This window comes from Meriones unguiculatus, chromosome 11 (genome assembly GCF_030254825.1).
Source record: "Meriones unguiculatus strain TT.TT164.6M chromosome 11, Bangor_MerUng_6.1, whole genome shotgun sequence".
Taxonomy (NCBI): domain Eukaryota; kingdom Metazoa; phylum Chordata; class Mammalia; order Rodentia; family Muridae; genus Meriones; species Meriones unguiculatus.
The window spans coordinates 111,513,949-111,537,865 of record NC_083359.1 but is presented as its reverse complement, the minus strand read 5'-3'; the positions used below and the strand labels follow the sequence as shown (position 1 = coordinate 111,537,865).

At 51.8% G+C, this 23,917-nt stretch overlaps 1 protein-coding gene across 5 annotated transcripts in view; it reads right to left on the bottom strand.

Moving 5' to 3' along the window:
- Lamb3 (laminin subunit beta 3) overlaps positions 1 to 23,917 on the bottom strand; it is a 152,863-nt gene that overhangs the window by 17,829 nt on the left and 111,117 nt on the right. For 2 of the 5 annotated variants that reach the window (XM_060364956.1, XM_060364954.1), the window contains exons 2-7: positions 20,989 to 21,048; positions 19,884 to 20,038; positions 5,208 to 5,322; positions 4,671 to 4,744; positions 1,514 to 1,705; position 1 (exon numbers count right to left, since the gene is read on the bottom strand). The exon at position 1 is cut by the window's left edge and continues 63 nt beyond it. In XM_060364956.1, coding sequence (XP_060220939.1) covers position 1; positions 1,514 to 1,705; positions 4,671 to 4,744; positions 5,208 to 5,322; positions 19,884 to 20,038; positions 20,989 to 21,019 — 568 coding nt within the window. In that variant the 5' untranslated portion in view covers positions 21,020 to 21,048. Of the gene's footprint in view, positions 2 to 1,513; positions 1,706 to 4,670; positions 4,745 to 5,207; positions 5,323 to 19,883; positions 20,039 to 20,988; positions 21,049 to 22,220; positions 22,240 to 22,284; positions 22,457 to 23,917 lie in introns of those variants that run through there. The other 3 variants (XM_060364955.1, XM_021655433.2, XM_021655434.2) reach the window with 3 other exon arrangements.

The window sequence follows — 23,917 nt, the reverse complement described above, 5'->3', positions numbered from 1 at the left end:
CCTGTTCAGGGAGAAGAGAGGCCGGAGCTGCAGAGGACGGAAGTATGATCCAGGCTCAGAAGGCCCTTCCCTTCTGTCCTCATTCTCTCTAGGAACCTGAGATGAGGCCGTGAGGCCTGCCACCTGTGCCGGGGACAGACGACCACTGGACCCTAAAAGAGCATCCTCTATGCCCGTCTCCCCGTCTCCTCTCTCTCCCTCTCTCCCTCTCTCTCTCTCTCTCTCTCTCTCTCTCTCTCTCTCTCTCTCTTATTTTAACTTAGATTTTTCTTTGTTGTTGCTGTGTGAGTACAGTGTGGAGGGCCACACAGCGTGCCATGGCGTGTGTGGGAGGTCAGAGGACAGCTCTGTGGGTTGGATTTCTCCTTCCACCTTGGCATGGGCTCTGGTGACCACACTCACATCCTCAGGCTTGCATGGCAGCACTCTCCACTGGGGGCCACCTCACCAGCCCTACAATTGGCTTCTCTCATTAAGTGGAGACAACAGTGTCACACATGGGAGACGGGACTTTCTAGCGACTGGACAGGGTAGACTAAGCAAACTCTCAGTGCTGGCACCCTGGTCACCTCAGTTTTGAGTAGGCTTTTATTTATTCTACAAGCTGCTCACCACACGTGACCTCCTGGCGTAGCCCACCAGGTTTCTCATTTCCACCCCTACAAATGAGGAAGAAACCTTGGGCGTTAGGGACAAGTGGAGACATGGGCTACATAAAGATTTTACCAAGCAGCTGCTAGGTCAGTGGTTCTCAACCTCTGGATTGCTACCCCTTTGGGATGGAATGACCTTTTCACAGAGGTCACCTAAAAGCATCTGGAATCACAGATTACCATTCATAACAGATGAAAAATTACAGTTATGAAGTAGCAACAAAAGTAGCAACAAAAATCATTTTATGGTTGGGGTGCACCAGGACGTGAAGAACTGGGTCACAGCCTAAGGAAGGTTGAGAACCGCCGAGTTAGGAGGGCGCAAGGAGGCCTGCGGCCACATGGGGGCAGCATTCAGCCTTCCTGTCCCAGAGCTGCTTCTCCACCGCGGAGGAAGTCATAGCCTCCTCCTTGTGGGGTGGGAAATGCTTTGGGAAGGTGTGACCACATGGGGAAGATTCCCAGAGAAAATCCGGGTGTTTCTACAGCCACACTGTAATTTTCACTGACGATGCCTTTGGAGCTCTGGGTTATTCTTGAATTTTCCTCCAATCTGGCAGACTGATAGATTAAACAAAAAACAAACAACAACAAAAAAAATCACTTTATGGTGTATCCTATAAAAATGAAATTATCTGTGCTCTTTGCCATCCCAAAGTCCTCACAAAAAGGCCACAGGGGGATGCGCCCATGAGCCCTGTAGCAGGATGCCAGGGAAAGTCTTGGCTAACGATGCAGTGGACGCCTCAGATGATTCTGGAAGGTCCCAGCAGGATGGCCTGACCTGGCATGTCCTCACTTCTTGCCTGGGGGACACAGGCTTCCTCCCTCCGCCTGCTGGCTCAGCTTCCCGTACCTACCTTTCCCCCCGTTAGGTGCCCGTTGGGCCTCTGCGGCAGCGGCCGGCACCGAACGTCCTGCCAGGTCTTGGGCTGGCCCTGGTGGACCTGGGGAAAGGTGCTGGCACAGTCTGTGGCCAGATACTGGTACACCCTCCAGGTATTGCCAAAGTCAGAAGAGCGTTCAATCAACATGCCGGCCGGCATGAGACCCTGGAGAGACATGGGGCAGGGGCGGAGTAGGGCTGAGTGGCCGGGGGAAAAGGTGCCAGTGGGATCCCACAGGGACACAACGGCAGAGGCAGGCTCCTGTGGAGAAGAGGGAGAGGCGGACCAGCAACAGCAAGGGCTGCAGAAAGGGACAGGGAGAAGTGATGAGCTGTCACGGCCCCGCCACCACGCCAGCCACCAAGCAATGACACCCTCGGCTCCACCACACTGCCAGGCACCATGGTCAGCCCCACCTGGGCCCCAAAGCAACCATACCACGTGAGCACCTGGAAGCCGAATCACCCCCTTCTCCCGTTAAACTCCTCATCTTGTCCCAATGACAGACGATTACCAACACACCCGTCCTTCTTAAGTAGCTCTAACCTGACCTTGTGCACAAAGGCCCTGTGCCCCTTGCTTGGCCCTCAGCGGCCCCCACCTCAGTGAGCCCACACCCTCCTCAGCCTTCCCGCCTTCTCCTTCAGCTTGTAGCCCTCCTCCCCCGAGGACTCCTTCCCATCTTCTGTTGGATGGAGGTTTTTACACCTATCTGACTTGCATCCTTCCACCCGGCCCCCCGACATGTTCCCCATCCAGCATCGGGCTCCTTGGAGACAGCACACAGTTGGGTTTACTAGCCAGCGTCCTGCTTTCTAGGCGGGGCTTCTCAGCTGCAGCACAGTCCCCACTTGAGGAAGGACCAAGCCGTCGTGTGAACTGCCGCACACTCACCGCCACCCCTCATTGGGTGCCCACGGATGTGGCAACCCAAGTGTCCCCAGAAACTGCCCTATGTCCCTAGGGAAGGGGGCGGCAGAGCCGTCCCGGGCGGAGAGCAGGGCCTGGATCCCCCTCCCCTCTGCCTGCTTGTTCCCAGCCCAGCGTCCCTGCACAGTGAGTGTGGCGTACATGTGAGTGGTGACTTACAGCCTCCTCACAACCACAGACATTGACCCCCCAGACCCCGTGGGGCCTCTCACCCTCTCGCCTGTTTGGGCGTCCCGTTCCTCACTCTTAGCTTTGAAGCTTTGAGAGAGCCTCTGCCTGGAATGCACATTGCCCTTCACCTGGCTGTAAGGTGGATTCTCCGGCAACCAGACCCTAGGGCCAGCCAGATGCCCTCCCCAGCTGTCACCACAATGTCATTGCGTCCCTCCCCACACGCACCCACTCTGCCTTCTCCTCTTAGTAAAATCAGCTTCACTGTGGCTTCACTTTACTCATCGTCTACCCCTGAACCTGACGCTGGCTCTACAGACTGTCCGTGTTTGGAACATGTGTGGCTGACACAGGGAGACAGCCGAGCAGCGGATGCATCCAACGGTAGCCAAGCTAACGCCACCTTTCGGGACTGTCACCTTGAGAGACTGGGCATCTGTTCAAACTCTGCTGGCACGTCTCAAAATGCTCTGACCTTTTGTAGGGCAGGGCTCTCAGAGCCAACTTCCTCGGCCAGAAAAGAGACTGGGTCCTGTCAGGTTTCGCCTCACACTCCTCTCAACTGGGAGAGTCTTACGGGTTTTCCTGAGTGTCTAATCCTACTAAAAACTTTGTCTTTTCATGCTTGGCTATTTCTGTAGAAAAAATAAAAGTAAATCCTCTCTGAAAAAAAGCACATGACCTATTTATCACAAATGAATGAAACCTTTGCCTCTAAAAGGAGCACCTCGGGAGGGGACTCTAAGACGGGAAGAGGGATTCAGGAGGCCATTGCACTGACGAGGACTGTTCTCCGGGGGAGATACACCACTGCATTTCCTTCCGGTAGTGAAGCTCCTGGCTGCTGGGTAAACTTGACCTCATCATCGAAGGTGTTAAAATACAGCCCACCAGGGGCTGGGAGGGTGACAGAGCTGTGCTTGCCAGGTGAGCTTGAGGAGCTGAGTTCAGGCCCCTAGCCCAGTCTGTCTCTCCATCCTTAGCGGCCTGGTCCATGCCACCTCATGCTCTCTGCCGTGATGGTCGGCATCAGCTCAGTCAATGAAACCTCTGACACCCTGAGCCAAAATAAATCCTTTCTCCACCAGTTGGTTTCTCCACAAACTGGTTTCTCCACAAGCTGGTTTCTCGAGGTTTTTTTGGCACAGCAATGAAGCCTGACTAACAGTGGTTTACCATGTAGACCTGTATTCCTGGCATATTCTACTTATTTTGTATATTTATGCATACATGCTTGGATATTCACATGTTGGGGGGGTGGTCATGTGTAAGCAAATGGCTGCTACAGGTTGGTATCTTCCTCAGTATTTCTCCAACTTGTTTTCTGAGACAGGCATTATTGTTGAACCTGGAGCTCACTGATTCAGCTAGGATTGCTGGCCGATTAGCCCCAGGCATCCATCTGCCCCTGCCCCCTGCCCTCAATGCTGGGATTATAGGCTACACCCAGGGGAATGGAAAACAGCAGATCACTAATGACTGACAGAAAGACAAGGAGTAGGGAGAGGGAAAGAAGCAGAGGAAGGGAATGCCCAGGGCAGATGGGGCCCCACAGGGCATGACCCCAGTGCCTGCTTCTTCCAAGCAGGCCCACAGGAAAGTTTCCGTCACCTTGATGCCATCACCAGTCCATCCATGGACTGATAAACCGGTTACTTCAGAGGCCTCATGATCCCGATACCTCTTGATGACTAGGTCCACCCTCTGCAGACTGAGCCATCAAAACACGAGCCAATGCAGGGACGTTTCCTATCTAAATCATATACAGCAACCAAGCCCAGCGGAACTGGCACGCGCCGGGGTAGAGCTGGTTAGACAGGCTGAGGATGCGGGCTGCGCAGAGGACCGCACGTGGCCAGGACAGGGGACTAGGAAGGGGCCTCTTCTGTGGTGGTCGGCCATCTGCTGTCACCATAATGTAAGTCACAGTGAGTGTGCCTACTCTGACACCACCACCAAGCTTAGATAAGATGCGTATTCTCCTCCCAGCAAGGTTCCTTTCCTCCCCCTTAAAGTCCTTTAAGCAAACCTTGAAGTCCATCATGATGTCCTGAAGCTGCATTCTCTTGTCCAGGTCCAGCTGCAGAGACACAGGGCTCACATCTGGAAGGACAAGGACACACAATGACCTCCCCAAACCCCCGCCCCCCAGAGCTCAGGGCACATCTCTAACCATGACTCTGAGCCACCTCTGGGAAAGGAGAGGGCCAGCGTGTCACTGTTCATGTTACAGAGTCAAGCCTGTCCTGTCAGATGGTGCTGTCTCATCACCGATAACACCTCTGAAACCTCAGAGGCTCCCAGCCTGTCTGTCACAGATTTGTTCTCCCGTGCACCCACCCACAGAGACAAGGGCAAAGGGAAACAGACGTGGTCCCTCCCTTGCACGCCTTCTCTTCATTGTAAGTAAACACTTTTGCCTAAAGCATCCAACAGACCCCCAAAGCAAAGCTGGGAGGCTCTGCCTGCCTGCCTCCCACAGACCCCCAAATCATCCCAAACACGTCCACCTGCCCAGCCTGTGGTACCTGCACGACCATGGGCTTCTGCCATGGCAGACCCTCACCGTTCTGTGACTGCCACCAGCGCATGGGGCCTGAGGACGAGGCGACGTTCTCCACTTGGTGGCTGTTGTAATTGTGAGGCAGCCTGGAGTCACACTTGCAGCATTTCATCTGCCACTGTGGGAGAGGGAGATGGCAGAGCTCAGAGGGTGTCCTCCGGAGCTCTCTCCCATGCCCTGGGCTCCCAGCACACGCCTTCATCTGGAATCCTACCCTCAGGGGTCCTGCCAGTGTCACCACACACCGAGAAAGAGTAAGTTCTTATCCCCGGTCATCTCTTAGCTTAATTCTGTGGCCTCAAAGCAGAGTAAATCAATGCTGGGGCTGGGGAGGGGTACCCAGTGGTAGGAATAATCTTGGCTTGTGCCTTAGAGAGAGACTGTATGGTGCAGGCAGGAAGAAGAAAGGAGGAGAAAGCCACACTGACTTGGCACCTGCCATATCAGAGAACAAAGAGAAAGCGGAAATTGGAGGCTCTAGTGCTACATCTGTTACTCAGTTCCCAGGCCCGCTCTTTTTCCTCCACACATGGAAGTCACTCCACACCATTTGCTGAGCGTGTCTCGTGTGCCAGGCACAGCGCTGGTCTCTAGAGGTTAGGCTGCTCACTAAGGAAGCCTGTATTTGTTAGCTGTTTCCCAGCTACAGGATGCCCTGTCCACGGGAGAGAAGCTAGATGTCTTTGTTCCTTTTTCTATTGCTCTAATAAAAATCTCTGACCAAATCCACTTCACAGAGAAAGGGTTTATTCAAGGTGTACTCTGTCCTTGCAAGATTTCCTCTGACCATCGCTGCTGCCTCTGCTACCTCAGGAGGGTTCACCCTATCACAAAGACTGATTCCCAATGCCCAAATCCCTCCAGGCACCCACCCACTAAGACTAAGAGTGAAACAAAGGCGGCCCTCCCACGCACACCCTCTCCCCAGCCTCAGCGAGCCCTGCAGCCAATAGACGGAAACAGCCCACCTTTCCAGGGGAGTCACGGCTGCGGGAGCCTGAGGCAGCTGCTCACATCACAGCCACAATCGAGGAACGGAACAGAATGAATGCAGCTCAGAGCATGCCCAGGATCCAGCCACACCCACAGTTAACACAATCATGGTAATCCCGCACAGGCATGGCCAAAATGACGGACTCCCTCTAGAGCCCATCCAGTTGACAGCACTGTCATCACAACTGCCTCTCCCAGGTGGACCTGGCCAACGGCACCCGAACCTTCTGAGTGGGATGTGAAGCTGAACGCCAGAGCTGCACGGATGGGCTCCACGTCAAGGCAGAGATGACGCAAAACTGAAGATGACCAGAGCGGTGGTTGGTCTCTGAGTCTGTAGCTCTGAGCACACGTGAAACGCTTACCACTCCCACAGACATGGAGCAGCCCTGCCCCCAGCTTCCTTGGGCTCCACATACAAACATCTGCTTCCTTTGGGTTGTCCAAATCCAAGAGCACAGCCCTAACGGCTAAATGTTCACTCACAAGCAGAAGCAAAGCTTGGACAAGTCGGCTGCGCCTTGCTGATTCTCCACCCAGCCAGGCCTCTTCTTTCCACCAATCCTTTCTCGTCCGCAGCCCTGCAGCTGCTCAGCCTCAGCTGTGTGCAGGGAGGGCGCCGTGCTGCCTGAGCCCGTGTCATGTGCATGGGGACCTCGGCTCAGGTATGCTCTGTGACCGTGCTGGATCTGCCACGAGCTGTGCACTCTCCTTGACCAACACCACTTTGCCCCTGTGCGCTCACAGCACTGGCCCAGGGAAGAGGGAGAGCTGAGAGTCCTGTCCGCAGGCCTCTGCCTTCCTCTGCACTGTGTAGTTCCAGTCAGTGAAGGGACAGCACGGTCACGGGTAGCTGTGCCCCTAGACTGTGCCCATTCCTCCCAGCGGTTTCCATCCTGGCCACACCCACCCTCCCCGTGGATTTCTCTGAGCACACCTTGCTGCTCGCCACACTATGTACTTCCTGTAGACTTCTGTTGACTTCCTGTCTTCCCTTTCTCTGGTGCGTTCTCCATGCAGACAGGGCTTGCCTTCCTTCCCCACTGCCTCCCAGCATGGAGAACGCGCCTGGCACACCACTGGCTCTAGCTAAGTACCTGCTGAATGAATGAATGAACGAGCAATGATTGGCAATGCTCAACATGTCCAGCTATTTTCGTCCATGTGATCAACAGCTATTTCCTTCCTGAACTCAGCGTGTTTGAAAGGAGTGTGGGAAAAGGAAGAAGTCAAATATTAATGTTAAGCTGAGTGCCTATGCTAACAGCTTCTCAGGAGGCTAAGGCAAGAGCTAAGGCTTAAACTCAAATTTGGTTTCAGGATGGGCAACATAATAAAACCTGTCTTTTGAGAAAACAAAATTAAGTGATGGAGTTCTGATATCAAGAACTGTATTCCGTAAATTCAATATAAGAACCTGTTTAAGGGGCTTGCCTAGGCCACACACAGCTCTGTGTCTGATCCTTAGTATGGCATAGAACTGAGCATGCTGGTACATGCTTGTAATCTCAGGCCTGAGGAGGTGGAGGTGGGAGGATCAGAAGTTCAATGCCATCCTCAGGTACATAGTGAGTTCAATACCAGCCTGGGCTAAATGAAACTTTGTATCAAAAAAAAAAAAAAATTCAAGTTCCACAGAAGACCTCTGAGATAAACACTATTTCTCTACTATTTTCCCCCAAGAAAAGTTACTGAGGGACAGACCTCGCCAGAAGCATGCCAACGCTGACCGTTTCTCTCTCATCCACAGAGCAGCAAGCAGGACCTGAGGCAAGCCTGGAGCTGACCTTGGGAGCCCACGGCACAGAGAGTTCCTTGGGAAGGACCCAGCTTCTCCAGCTCGCTCTGCTGCCGTGGAGACAGGAGAGGTGCCCGCTGAGAGGCCTGGGCGATTAGCATCATCTTTCCCGGGCAAGAGAAGGCGAGGGCAGGATGCCCCTCTAGACCCTACTTGGTGCTTGGCAGAGGAGCTGCCCTGCCCACACTCTGCCAACCGGGCATATTTTCCACTCCATTCCATCTGCACTCAGCACATGTCCGGATGAGAGGCGAGGGCCAGCTGCCTCTGGCTGACGCTGCCACAGACCTGCCCGCCCCGGGCTCTGCTGGGAGCTGAGCCCAGCCCTTGCCTGGCCAGGGCAGCGCTCCACACAAGGCTTCTTTCTTAGCCTGGGACACTGGACAAGGAGCCAGAGGTGGCAGAAGTGGCCTTGGTGCTCCCAAACGACAGAATATTATGCAACTGTTAAGAGTTTAGAGAAACTGTTTAATTGCATGGCGAAGAGTCTACATTATAATGCTTTGTGGGCTAAAGGTGAGCTTAAACTTGTATATCAGGCATGTTCTCAAACATATTTTTAAGGAAAAGACTATGTTGGGAAGGAAATATACCAATACAATAGGAAAAAACACATGAAATTGCTGATATTCACCCACTTTGACCTATAAGCTACAAACAGCTCAATCTAATATCTCTATAACAGGACTTCAGGTGACTTTCCCTTTTAGTTATTTTTGATATGTTTTAACTTTTATATATTGAACATTAGCTGACTTTTGTATGTAGAAATATAGGCGGGATTAGAAAATAAAGTATGCTAAAGGTGTCCGGTGTCTGTGTGGGCTCACCGCTCTGAGCCACCCCACAGAGGCATGGGGCCTCAAGCCTTCTCCACCACCCCTCCACGTGCACAGGGACTGACGGGGGATCGGATGGATTCCTGGGCTCAAACGCTATGTGCTTCGTGTCTGGTAACACAGCTGAAGAGGGAACTGGCTTTGGCCTCAAAGGAAGCTCAGCCCCAGCTTCAGGTAGGTATTTTAAGTAGCTCTGTTGTCAGCTTGCCAGCAGGGTGGGCCTGAAATAGAACAGCTACAGCAGACGCTCCATTGAAGATAAGCTATGTGCTTCCCTCTGGGCCTCAGGTTCCTTCTCCATGTAGTGCGTGCCTGCGTGTGTGTGTGTGTGTGTGTGTGTGTGTGTGTGTGTGTGTGTATTAGTGCATATGAGGTTCTACTCCACAGGTCCTTTGTGCCCCTTTCTCTACAGCAGTGGCTCCTCTTAGCTGCTGCTGCCTCCCTCCCCGAGGTCACGTAGCCAGCGTGCTGCCTGCACGCTATCCAAGAGAGGCAGCATTCTTATCAGTCCTGCCTGCCAGGCCTCCAGCCAGCTTGGCTCCTGCTTTCTCTACAGCTGGAGAGGCTGGGCTTTCTCCTGGAGCCTTCTAGAATCTCAGTAATCTGGCTAAAAGACAACCCCTTCCACAGAGCTCAAGTAGGGCAGAGGAGTGAACAGGAGCCTGCAGGCCTGAATCACAGTGGAGAAGGAAGGAGCTTGCATAGGAAGGCTCTGAAGGACAGAAGGGGACACTAGGAAAGCAAGCTCTGCTTGGCCAAGATGAAATTCCCTCCGGGATGATCCAGGAGGCCGCCTGTGTCCATGGAAGCCACACGCAGGGTCATGGGCACTAGCCACGTCCAAAGGGACGAAATAACACAAAGCAAAAGGTCCTGCTGTCTTCAATACAAAAAAAATCTACAAGAATGAAGAAAGAAAGATGAAGAACGTGCACACCTCTCGTGTCAGCTTCCTCCCTGGTAAAGCGCAGGGTGGGTGTAATACAAGTTGTCCCTATTGTAACAAGGGGTAGGACTCCCTGGACCAGGCTTATCATCCACGGGCATCCAGCAGGACAAAGAAGATATTGCCCAGAAGATACTGCTGGGAAACCCACCTCCAGAAAAGAAAGAGTTGTGGGAGACCAGACAGGACTCCCTGCAGCCTTCCTCAATGCTGGGTCCATCAGCTCCCAAAAGTCTCCCTACAACTAGTCTCCCTACAGCTAGTAAAGGTCAAAGCCAGAGCCTGCAGCAGATGGCAGGCCCAAGACGTCCCAGGGCGTTCAGTCATTTCCAGCTTCATCTCCTTTCTTGGTTAGAGCGAACTGTTCAGACAGCTCTATCGCTGTCTAAACTAAGTTGAAAAAGCTGATTATAGAGCCCAGGTTCACCACACACCCCCAATTACCTTACACTCCAGCTGCTTTCCTAAGCACTACGCTCACCCTTGGCTCACCTTGCCAAGACCTCTGAGGCTGCTACGCTGTGTTTTCCTTCGTGGGTACCCCAGCCTGCTGGTCACAGAAGCTGGAGGGATGAAGGAGGGGTTCACGTACCATGCATCTGACTCTATACTGTCACTTGCTATTCTGACTAGAGCTTACAGAGATCACATGGCAACTACTACACACAGCAGAGATTGAGTAGACTTTCAAGACACCACCCAGAAAAGGGCAGATGCCCCTGAAGGCAGAGGTGCCCCTATAGTGCTGAATGTGGGGACGCAACGCTGCCCATGACAATGGCTTCCTAAGTCCGTGCTGTGGCCACAGGGACCTCGCTGGCAAGGCAGGCCTCTCAGGCATTGCTTGAGGCACGGCACGAGGAGTTCCTAGAAATCCCATACCTGTGTTAAAGATTCCAAAGATGATTAGAGCTTCCTGGTTGTGGGGAGTTAGAGTATTATGGATTCAGAGACAGATAGGCTTCTTCAGTCTTCCTCATCTGCCTGTGCACTGTACCCAGCGTCCTTTGCATATCAGGTAAAACCTTCTGAATGTATGAGCTTGGCAGTCAATGAGCTTCCGCCAACCCGGAAGCTGAGTGGCCTCAGACAGCACCTGAGGCCTACAGCTACAGGCACCCCACCCACTGCCGACCTGTGGATATAGTGATCCATAAGCATTGTTTGTCCTGTAGACACTCGTGTGACCACTGCCACCATGCAACTGTCACTTGGAATGACTTGAATCTGTGTTCCTGGACCATAGAAAATCATGTGACCCAGAATAAAATGTCTGATTCCCTGTGAAGCAAAAGCCATGTTTGGTATTAATCAGAGTCTGAAGCCCAGGAATGGTGGGGTGAGAAGTCAAGCCAGCATGGTGAGGCCTGTGCCCCCAGGCCTTTCCTCAGTACCGCTCTCCTCTCCTCTTTCCCTTTAGCTCCACAAGCCCCATTTCCTTGCCATGATCCCACATGACCAGTCACCCCATGCTCCTGCTGCTGTGTTCTCCCCAGCATGATGACGTGTCCTCAGACTGCGAGCCAGACAGTCCTTGCTTACCTTGCTTTTGTTAGATATCTTGCCACAGCCATAAGAGGCCGTGAGGAGGACAACATGTGTATCCTTGTCGTGATTTGACTGAGAAGGGCCCTCTACAGGCTCATGGATTTAAACCAGTCGGCACCCGTCCTGGTACAGTCCAGGAGGTTATGGACCTTGAGGAGCTGGCCCTTGCTGGAGGACATATGTTACTGGGAGACAGGCTTTGGGTTCATACCCTTTCCTCACTTCCTGTTCTCGATTTCTGCCTCCTGGGTATGGTCGAAATATGATCTCTCCGCTTCCTGCTCCTACGGCCATGCCTTCTTTGTCATACAGACTCTTCCTCTGGACAGAAGCTAAAATAAGCCCTTTCTTCCTTTAGTCACTTTTGGTCATAGTATTTTATCACAGCAAGCGAAAAGCAGCTAATGTAGTGAGTGTAGACACACACAACCTCGGCCTACACGTCTGAAGGTCACAAAGGCAGACCATTTCAAACAAAGAAAGGCAGGGCCAGGGCCAGTGTGGGCACAGGAGGGCATGTGGGTGCTCACGTGCTTATGAGGAGGAGGAGACGTCCAACTGGCTGCAGCTCTCTTCTTCGAAAGGGATTGAAATGGCAGCTATTTGGTTTACACAGATAATTAACCTGGGGAATGTGCTGTGCAAAACTGTCATTAAGACAACAGATGATTAAGTTTCCCGGAGAACAGGAGGGGATGGGGTAAGCAGAGCATTTGAGACATAGAGCAGACACATGCTGTCAACATTGTTGTACGCAGACGCCAGGGCTGGAAACACCCAGACAAAGCCATGCGCCCTGTTGTCTGCCTTGCAAAACTTTGCACATAGACAGCCCTTGCACCATGGTCCCAAGACACCAGGCAGTCCCCAGGGGGAGCTTTCCAGATATGGACAGACACCAGGGCTGAGCAAAGAGTAAATTTCTTTCTTTCTTTCTTTTTTTCTTTCTTTCTTTCTTTCTTTCTTTCTTTCTTTCTTTCTTTCTTTCTTTCTTTCTTTCTTCTTTTGAGACAGGGTTTCTCTATGTAGCCTTCACTGTCCTGGACTTGTTTTGTAGACCAGGCTTTCCTCAAACTCACAAAGATCTGCCTGCCTCTGCCTCCCTGAGTGCTAGGATCATAGGTGCACACCACCGTGCCTGGCAATACGGTGATCCAGAGAGAAGCCATAGCTTTCCCAAAGCCACAGCCTTATTCTAAGAGTCAGAACCAGGACCAGAGCTGTGAGTCAGGGCTGACTGACTGTGGCTTCTCCAGCAGCACACCACTCCCCTGCCCAGATCAGACTGACAGCAGTGACCTTAGGAAGCGGAGAAGGCAGGGACCAGGCTGGTTCCGGTCCCATGCGGTGTGTCGGTGGCCTGATCAGGAAGATGTGCTCTAGACGTTTGTGGGTACAGCTGCGTCCGTGTGCAGACACAGCCCCCAGGAGGCAGGAAGGGAGGGAAAGAGGGGACCTGCAGGGGCACGGGTGCTGCGTTCATTCTGGACATTCTGTCACGTAGTCCTCACAATAATTGCTTGAACTGGATGCTACCATAGCTGCCTCTCATCTGTGGCTCTGGGGTGGCATAGAAGTGGCCCAGGATAGGCGGCTGGCACACATGACCCTATGCAGGCCTTGAGACTGAGGGAATATGTGTACAATGACAGAAGACTCGGGAGCCCGAAGGAGGAAAGCGTGGGGCAGACAGTCTAGAACTAGGAAACGCCAGGCGGGCTGTTCTGGTGGAGTACAGCCCACACTCAGGAACAGACTACGGATGGGTCAGGGAGGCGGACCAGCCCAGAAGGGCAAAGTGGAGGGGGAGTGCCACCGGGCAAACACAGCTATGTCCAATGTCCACTGCAAGGGTTGCAACACGCAGCTGAAATTCAAGGAAGCCCGCACTGAGGCCCACAGAACCTGGCCAGTCTCGGAGGCAGAGTGGGGCTGAGAAGGAACAGGCAGACAGACTAAGACTGGCTTGCAGGGGAGTCCCGTCTGGAGGCCAGAGCTGGAAGGGGTACTTTTGGAACTAGACAGAGTCCCAGCATGCCTGAAACTCTCTCCCATCTACCCTGTCCAACTGAGGAGGGGTGGAGTGAGGTGACAGAGAGGTCCAAGGTCACAAGTCCCTCTGCGCTCACCCTCGTGCCACCTCAGCAGGCCACCACTGTCACCCCTATACAACAGAAGAGGAGCCCCAACTCCAGGAATGTGCAGATGCAGAAGAGAAGGGGTGAGAAGCTGCTGAGTGCCCTCCCAGCACAACCACTCAGGAAAGCCCATGCTCCCTCGTCCTTGTCTGGAGTCACACACCAGGGCTCAGGGGACTAACAGGGGGCTATGACAATTACTCGACATATTTATATATATTCATGTGTTTCTATAATATTCTATATAAGTCCCGGGAGGGCGGGGTCCACCCAACACGGGACTGAGAGTGGGCTCTGCACCTTCAGTGTGTGTGTGTATGTGTGTGTGTATGTGTGTGTGTGTGTGTGTGTGTGTGTGTGTGTGCGCATCACTGAGAATCACAGTTTGGAGAAGGCATAGGAGGGAGAAGGAGAAAACCAGGCAGTGGGCAGGAGGCACAGGAGAGACCATGCTGTGTGCACCGAGCTGATACCCAGGAGCGTAGAAGGAAGGAGAGACCCTGCAGAGCACTCTGTCCCACACTGGCTAGTGCAAGAGTGAAACCGAGTTCATGCCCAAGCCTCATGCTGCAGTTAGCAGGAGACCTGGAACTTTACACCACCCTGGAGGTGTGCCATTCTCTACTCTCCAAAGGGCTTCCTGGATTTATTTCTCTCACAGAAAAAGAAAATGAGCCAAAGCTGCTTAGGTCCCACCGAAAAAAACAGCTACTATTTGCCCATCCCCAGGCTTGCAACAGTCTAGACTTCTTTTGCAAGCACCACTTTGCTCTCAGAAGGCTGCTTATAAGCAGGAAAGGAGGCCAGTTCTTGGGGCGCCAGCCGAAAGAGGCAGAGGGCGGACATGGAGTCCAGTCCGAGCAGAGGAAGGCCCTTCTCCCAGGGCGTGGGAGGTTATCTTCTGTTATGGGGTCCTGCTCTCTCCCTGCTCCACCTTCTGAGGCGAGCCCATCTCAAGAAGAGGGCAGAAGTCACCCCTGAAAATCAGGCCTGGGCTTACTGGCACATAATCTGGGGGTGTGCGGGTAGGCATCTGGAGTCTCTCTACTGCCTGGAAAGCTTAGCACTCACTGCAGGTCCCCTGTGGCTTGACCCACGGGGCACAGTCTGTTACCCAACCTGGTCAAGCAGGCTTCCCATATCCAGGTGGGTGACATACGGCTAGTGAGAGAGTGAAGGCCGCCTTCGCTAGCCCTCTCCAGAGTCCCAAGCCAGTGCCTTCTCTGATTAAAAATGGCCGCAAGAATGCCAGGGCCAAGAGGACAGTGAGACAGGAGCATTTCAAATACCGCCTTTCAGGTCCTGAGACCAGGGCAGCCGGGTTTACAGAAGCCTTTGCTCCTTCCTCAAGGTCAAAGGCAACCATCCACTTCCATCCTTCTTTCTCCCCACCCCCCAGAGGCTGCACACATTCCTGGCAAGCTTCTCCCTACCTGCCATTCTCCTGCACAAGCCTGTTTGAAGGCAGTAAAGTTGTTGAGGACCCCGGCTACTCAGGAGGCTAAGAACAGAGCATTTAGTGTTCAAGGCCAACCAGGGCAACTTAAGAAGACTCGGCCTTGAATGGAAGACTTAAAGTAAAGCTAGGAGTACTGACACACACCATTAATCCCAACACTTGGGAGGCAAAAGCAGGTGATTTCTGTGAGTTTGAAGCCAGCCTGGTCTCTATAGTGAGTTGCAGGACAGTCAGAGCTACATAGTGAGGCCCATCTCCAAAAACAGAGTTAAAGTAGGGCTAAGAGTGTAGCTCAGTGGAAGACTTGTATGAGGTTCAATCCTTAGCACAACAAAACAAAACAGGCCAGTCAGGCAACTGAGAGGGAGACAAGGAGACAGAAAGGTTTCAACACATGTAAACACAAAGGAGCAAGAAAAGACCCCAACTTGTTGAGGGGAAAGAAAAGATATCCAAAGTTCCTAAAGAAAAGGTTCAGAGGCATTGTGGGAGAATGCTACAACCCCTAAAAAGAGCAATTTTTGCTTTAAAATGCTCTGCAATAAATCTAACCAAGGAAGCAAAAAGCCTGTACAACACAAACTTTAAACTGACCTCTCAGACTCATGGATCAGTCCTCATCAAAATTATAATGCCACTTGTCACAGAAATAGAAAAGTCAACGTTAAAACTCATATGGAAGCACTAAAGACCGTAGAGAGCCGGAGTTCTCCTGAACAATAAGAGTAGCTGGAGGAGGCACCGACCCTGATCTCAAGGCAGACTGCAGAGGTGCAGGAACAGAGACGGGATGGGACTGGCACACAAGCACACGCGGAGCTCAACAGAGCACAAGATCCAGGTATAAACCCACACAGCTACAGTCGTCTGACTTTTGACAAATCTGCCAAAAATGCACATCAGAGAAAAGACTGCACCTTTAGCAAATGGAGCTGAGAAACTGGCTATCCACAAGTATGAGAGTAAGTCCAGACCCCTACTCCCACACACAGCAAAAATCAGCCCCACGTGGATCAAAGACTTTGATACAAGACCTGAAACTTAAGGGAAAACACTTGAAGGTATGGGCACAAACAAGGACTTTCTGAATAAGACCCCAGATGCTAAGGAATTATGGCCAACAATCAAGAAATAAGACCTGAAAAGTTAAAAAGCTTCTGTAGAGCTAAGAAAATAGTTAAGAGCCAGCCTACAGAGGAGGAAAAAATATTCTCTGGCTACATATCCAAAAGGGGACTAATATTTATAATATACCAAGAACACAACTAAACAACCAGAATTCAAAGAATAATATCAATAAATGCACTAATAAAACAGACAGTTCTCAAAAGGTGTTCAGTCTCATTAGCCATAAGCCAAACACAAATCAAAGATGCCTTCCAATTACCCCAGTAGAACAGCAGCCACTAAGAAGACAAACAGCATGCTGTCTAGTGCTGGCTCCTGCACTGCAAATAACTTCATGAAGCCCCTTCTATATGAGAATGTATTTCAGTAGCTTCTACAGCTGCAAGTGTCCTACGGTTTTCAAAAGGCCTTTAGTGTTAGCGACCACCCCCGAATTCCCTTCTTTACCCTGCCCTCTGTCCCTCCCATTTAATCCTCCTATTTCACTTTGCTCTTTCTCCCCTATAACACTGCATTGTAGTTACCCTTCCTTGGGAGGAGCCTCTCCTCCCCCTCATCCCTTACTGTCTACCTAACCCCTGTGGACATTCAAAATGAAACACACATATCTGAAGCTTAAAAGCTAACATCCACATACAAAAGAAAACATGCAGTGTTTCTCTTTCTGGGTCTGGGTTGCCTCACTGAGGATGGTTGGTTGTAGCTCCATCCATTCACATTCAGATTTTATTTTTCTTAACAGCTGAATATTTCACTATGTAAATGTATCATATTTTCATTATCCATTCTTCATTTGATGGAAACTAGGTTGTTTCCAGTTCTGGATTTTATGACTAGGGCAGCCATGAACATGGATGAGTTTGTATCCCTGTAGTAAGATGTACAGTCTTTTCTAGGCATCATATGCTACCAAATAAAATGCCCAATACAGGAATGGGTTTTGGGGTTGTTGGGGTAAGGGGACCTATAGACTTCCCCTCAAATGTTATAGGTTATTGCTAATGCTGTCGGTTACCCTTCACAACCTGTTGCTGATGCTATCACATATGTGTGTCATTATTCAGCTGTGCTCAACTGGAAGCTTCACCCACCCTGACATTAACCGTTCTGTGAGTGCTATACTCCTTATCAGAGGAGAAAAATAATAATCTCACCCGGCTACAAACCCTGAAAGCTCTAAAAGCTGCCTGCCTGGCAGTTATGCCCACCAGTGCAATGGGGGCACGTTATCATGAGAGCAAACAAACACTGCTTCATTTGATTTAAGGCAGCCCATGAGACAGAGCCATTCGTGACACCACTAAAGTCACCAAGAGCCTGAGACTGAATAGGTCATGAGCCTTAGGAGAAAACTATCATTCAGCTAAAGGAAATAGCCACAAAATGACTTGTGATGACATATAGACCAGGGCATAGCTCCACCCTTACCAGAGAAGCTTCTTCCTGAAGTAGATGGTAATTAACACAGAGACCCACAACTGGACAGTATGCAGAAAGGAAGTGACTTTCCAGTGCTCAGCCCTGAGAGGGATGCCACTATCACACCATTCTCCTCAGGAAGCCACACATAAGAGGAGCAGAAAGATTAAGAGTGGTGAAGAACCTCAGGGAAATGGCATTTCTGATACAACAGCATGATACACGTGTGAACTCACAAGCCTATGGCATTATGCACAAAACCTGCACAGGTTCAAGCTGGAAGAAATTTGTATGGAACAAGAAATTCACACAAAGTCTCCCCTACCAAGAAGAGTTTTGCAATTGATAGCTGCTAGGAGAGGAAAAATCAGTTTTCTTCGATGGTGTGACATTGGGTGCATCAACCAAACTGCAGGACAGACCTTCCACCCTGAAGTAGTTAGCCAGCCCAATCCAGCCCAATCCAACTCTGTTTCTGTGCTTGTTGCTGTTGTTCTGTTTAGCTTAGAGTTTAGGTTTTTCTACATAGACAAAGAATATAAAGCTGGGGAGATAGGGAGAGAGGCATGTTCTGGAGGGGGGAAAATATGACCAAAACATATTGTATGGAATTCTTAAAGAAAAAGAAAAGATTAAGTCAAACAATGACCGCTGGTGAAGATGTGGACAAAAGGAACCCTTAGGACCCAGCTGGTGGGAATACAGACTAGTCTCATGCAGAAGTCAGCACGGAGGCTTCCCAAGATCTAACAGTAGATCTCTACATGTCCCAGACATACCACTCCTGGGTATTTGCCCAAAGGACACCGAGCCACCTCATCAGAGACACCAGCACATCAGCGTTACTGCTGCACTGTTCACGACAGCTAATGTGGATCCCACCTGGGTGACCAAAAACAGGTACATAGGGAAAACGTGGCTCCTTTTTAAGCTATAAAAATAACAAAATTACAATGTTAGAGAGAAAATGGATGCCTCTAGAGATATATTAAGTGAACTAAGCCAGTCTTGAAACGATCGATATCAGATGTTTTCTCTCACTTTCAGTCTGTAGGTTTTAAATGCAATGATGTGTACATACATTAACTTAAAGTAGAAGTGAAATTGTCAAGGGAGAGAATAGGGACAAATGTGAGAAAGGATGGCCAAGAAAAGGGAGCGTGGAAGGAAGGAGCAGCAGAGGATGCACTCAAGGTGCAGAATATACCTGTATGAAAATGTTAAAACATACAAAAGGAAGATTGCTAGAGAGAGAATGACATCAATGTGTATTACATATTCCTGGGTTTTGCTTTCACTCATGTTGCTGTAACAGAATACTCAGAAAACACCAGTGCAGGAGAGGAGGGAGTTTGGCTTTCAACTGCAGGTCAGCATCCACCATTTCAGGAAAGTCAAGGCAGGCCTCACTCAGCTAATCCCATGGCACCCACAGACATGAGCGGAGAGTTATGAAGGCACCCATGCTGCCCATCAATCTGCGGAGCAACCAGCTAGCTTCTACTCTTACATGGTCCAGGGCCTTGCCCAGGAAATGATGCCACCCATGATGAGGGTCTTCCCCCATCAGTTACCAATACAGTCCCCTACAGGCATGCCCACGGCCAATCTGATCTAGGTAATTCTTAAGCTGTGGCTCTTTGCCCACTGATTCTGATTCTAGGCACTGGCAAGTTGACTTTCAAAACTAACCATTACAGAATGTGTAATGTCATCCTGAACCTCCTTACTTACATGATTAATCTACACTATGACAGCTGTGTATACAAGGAGATAAAGATGCTTGAAAGAAAAGAAAAGGCTGATTGCCTGACAGGCAACACTATCAGGCGTACTCAAAGCAGCAGGTGGGGCTTGCTCTGCTCTGTGTCCCACCATCAGCTGAGTCTCTGCCCCTTCTTTGTTTATGAGTCAACCCAGAGGGCTTTCCATTTGCCTGGTTGGTGAACATGGACCACCAGGACTGACAGATACTACTCCTTCACACAGGGTGGACACAGAGGACCTGTTCCAGCCTGTGGCTGTGCTTTCTCACTTGCCCCAATCACACTGACCCAGAGGGACAGCAATAGAGGGATTGCAATGTAATTCAGATCTGTGCTTCACCAGAGAGGTCACATTAGACTCACATAGCTGAGAGATTGCGATGCATCCAATATCCCATTGCTAAGCCTGAAGAGGCCAGCATTCACCCAAGCCCAGGGACTGCAAAGACGCCATCTTGACCCTCAGAGCAGAGAGGCCCTGTTGACTTTGCACACTTCTAAACTCCTTGGAAGCAGGGATCTGGCCTGAAACTCTTCTGCCATCTCCCAAAGCATGGCCCCTGACCTGTGCTCCCACACTGTATCCAGTAAGCTCATTCTGCCCCACCTTTCTTCTGTCCTAAAGGCCTTAGAAGGAGGACTTACCTGTCCGTACTGGGTGCAGTAGATCTCTGGCTTGGTCAGACCGCAGGTAGATGAGGCTCGGAGATGCTGAGTCCTTCCAACGAGCAAGTCCCCAACAGGTGGATAACATGCCCCCTGGGAGCAGGCTTGTTGGGCACACAAGAGGCCAGGCAAGGCTAGAATTACAAGAGAATGTTGGGATGGGTCCAAAATATGAGATCCCAGCCAGACACCTCAATATTCCCTCTGTGGAGCAGACATTAGCAAAGCTGGGCCCTCTCTTCACTGGTGTCAGTATGATCACTACCGTCCCGGTTCAGGGAGGTGAGGGACTGGTTTCACATCCTATAACCCAAACTAAATGGAGTGGATTGTCACACAGCTAATAGAGTGTTTGCCTAGCAGGCATGATGTCCTGGGTTCAGTCCTCAGTACTGAATGAGCCAGGTGTGCTGGTGTGCACCTGTAATCCTAGAATTCAGGAGCTAGAGGCAATGGGCTCAAGAGTTCAAGGTTATCCTCAGCTACACAAGGAAGTCAAGGCCAGCCCGGGATACATGAGACCATACACGTGTATGAAATTGTCGAACTACTTTCTTGGTTAAAGAAAAGAGAAAAAGAAAGGAAGAGGAGGCGAAATGTCCCTAACCAGCAGTGATCCTAGCACCCGACCTGTGCCACCTGTATGTGGCTTCAGAATCAATCTGGACACACACGCTGGGCCATGTAAGCATGTGACAACTGTTTGTGCCCGTGTAGCATCCTCAGTGCACAGCCAGAGGAGGCTGTTGTCTGAGCCATTGGGGGAACACTGAGAAACACTTCTGTTCTGTCCTCGCAGCTGACAGACCTGAAGCCAAGCAGCCATGACTTCCAGGAAAACAGAGAACTCCAGCCACTGTGGCTGGAGCAAGCTTGAGAGTGAAAGTAAGGGAACAGAGGGTGGGAAGTGCTTAGGAAACCACACGAGGAGACATGGAGAGCCTTCTGAGAGTGGCAGAGAAGCCCCTTCCCCCGGAGCTCAGAGAGATGGGAGCGCCCACAAGTGCTAAGAGTAGCAGGCGGCACACACATCTCTGCTCAGCTCTCTTCTGCTGGCGGCCTGGAAGGAGGGAGAGATGCTTACCCAAGCACAGGACTAAAAGTGCTATCATCATGGGCCACTGCAGGTCCCCAGAGAGGTCACCTAGAACAAAGAAAAGCATCCTGGATAATCAATCCTCAGCCCCCACTTTCCCTCCTCCCTGCTAGGCTACTGTCCTCACCAAGTTCCTGACCCCACAATGTCACAGAGACTTCTGAGCAGGGGGTACATTTGCAGCCAGTGGCAAGAACCCTGACCCAGATATTGTAGACCTACAGGGAGCCCTGAGAAACCCCAGGCTTCACTTCCTTTTCTGAAATGGGTGAAAGTATGGGGTCTGTGCAGGAGAAGAGAGGGCAGGGCCCATTGCAGCAGATAGCTAAGGCAGGGGGTGGGACCTATGCCTTTGTTTCTGCCTCAGGAGAGTGGGCTTGGGCTTTCTTGGGGCTCCAGCCCAGGCTAACCTACAAGCCAAAGGCACATAGGCCAAAGATGCTGAGGGAAAAGAGGGAGGTCTTTTCCTGGACAGACAGGGCCAGTGAGGCTGAAGGCATGGGAGCCACCACTCTAGGCTGACCAGGTTGCAGGGATGCTATGGGAAGGGGAGGGATCTTAAGACAGGCGGGGTGCTGTGGGAAGAGGTGGGGTGCCGTGGGAAGAGGCGGGTGCTGTGGGGTAAAGGTGGGGAAGCCTGGAGTGCTGTGGGGAAGTGTGGGGTTCTGTGGGGATAGGTGGGCCCGACAGTTTTAAGAAAAAGGAGAGAAGAGTTCATCCACATCAAAAGCAACTCAAAAATCTCTCCAGTTATGATGAGCAGGGATGCTGAAGGCAGCTGGGAACAGTGCAGGATGCAGGGCAACCTCAGAGGCAGGCACCACTCTCCCTCTACCCGGGAGAGGCCACAGGTCCCATGACACCCAACGACACCCAAAGCAGCTGAGGAAAGATGGGACGGTGGGTAGGCTGGGGGACCAGCAGCCTTTCTGCCATTTTACATCCCATGCTTCAGTCCTTCCTCAGAGCCGTCGGCAGCCCAAGCTGTGGCCTGAGGACTCAGGGCCACTAAGGGTCAAAGAGCTGAAACCTACCAGGAATGAGGCTTAGCTGCACCTGACCATCCCTCCCACCTGGCCTTAGTGCTGAGCCCAGACCTTAGCTGCTTTCTTCTAAGTCTGCAGGTGCTTATCAGCCGAGGAAAGCAATTCAAACAGCCGCTGCCATTTACCCAAGTGTACTCAGGAGAGCGCCGCATGGGCCCTGCACCCAGGCCTCACCTCAGTCCCGGGAGACACAGCCCTTCTTCATCCTCCCACAGGACAGGAAAGGCAGATAACCTACCTCACCCAGAGCTCCTACACGCCCCTGTTCTTCTCCAGATCCCCCTCAGAGAGCTCCCTGGGGATGTGGGGTCCCCGTCTTGGCTCCAAGGTTTTAAGCAGCAGCCTCACCTCTGGAGACTCCCTGGCTGGGCATAAAGCGCTACAAGGCGGCCTCAGGAATCTGGCAGCACCACGCCCATCTGACGTCACCGCACCCCCACCCTCAGGACAGGACCAGGCAAGTGGGTTGGTCTAGGAGGCTGCCTGCCCTTGGGTGTCTGGAGGGCTAGAAGGTCCTGGAAACAGGCAGCAGAAAGTCTTTAGGGATGGCGGAGGGGGTTCCCCTGGGATGGGGGAGGGGTTGTCCCTGAGAAGGGGAAGGGTCCAGGCACTGGATTTGTCACCTTTCCAAGTTTAGTAGGTGTCAGCTTCCTCTTAAGTCCCAGACCACCATGGACAAAAGACCAACCAGGCTGGGGACACTCGGCAGACCAGACTGATAGGGTGTGGGCCTGCCTGACGCTGGGTTGGACAGTGGAAGGCCCAAATATTCAGAACCCTGGAAAGCACCAGGCCTACCCCAAAAGAAAAATGTGGAAAACCCCGAGGTCCTGGGAAGTTCGGGGGTCTGTAGACGGCTCCTGTGTGGAAGGAGCTCAGTTTTCCCACCGGAAGTTGAACAGAGCAGCCTGCTTCCAGAGCCTCAAGCTCCCTGGCAGGGCTGGCAGGGCTGGCAGGGCTGGCAGGGCGCCCTGGGACAGGTAACCGCCTGTGAGTCACCGTCCCAGCTGCTACTGACCCCACCCTCCCGGGCAGGAATGCCAGCCTGCAGGGCCTGAAAACAGACCTGAGGTGTAGCTGGGCTGGTAAGGGCAGGGCAGGCCTCCCCTGGCACCGGCCCGGCCCCGGAACACAGTCCTTTGAGGGGTGTCAGGGGCGGCAACCACGGTGAGTGCAGAAGCAGGACCAGGAGGAAAGGTTGGTCAAGGACACTTTCCTTCCCAGGTCTGGGTCAGAGGGCGTCCCAGCAGACCTGGAGGGTCACAGTCCCTGTCCTGACCCTGAAGACACTGACTCAGTGTCACAGTTTGAAGGAGACCTTTCCCCCCTAAGGTAGTGTTTCACATGCCCTAGGCTGGCCTCTGAGCCATTAAAAAGCCAGTGATGACCTTGATTTTCTTATCCTCCTGCCTCCACCTCCCAAGTGCAGGGATTAAAGGTATGTCATGCTGGCCATGAATCCAGGCCATGCCGGGCCAGCGCTCTACCACTGGGCTACACCCTCAGCCATAAGTGGGACTCTGCAACCCCTGTTCAGGGCCAAGGTTTCCTCTAACACAGAAGGATATGCCCAAGGGAAAAGTGGACTGAACTGGACAGGTCTCCCTCCAAGCTTCAGATTTAGCTCAAGCTCAAATGGAGGAATACTTCAGTCAGCAAATGTTCAAGGAGGCTGTTAGCAGCATGGCCAACTCTCAGCAAGAGACCTGGGCAGCATTAATGATGGAATCTGGCTTAATTCTGCAGGTGGGGTGAGTACATCATTCCTTCATCAGTCCTTCAGGGGCACAGAGAGACCCCACCAATCCTGACAGAGAAGGGTTACCTCTGGTACCTTGAGGTTTGAGAACTTCCACCCACTTGGTCTGTTT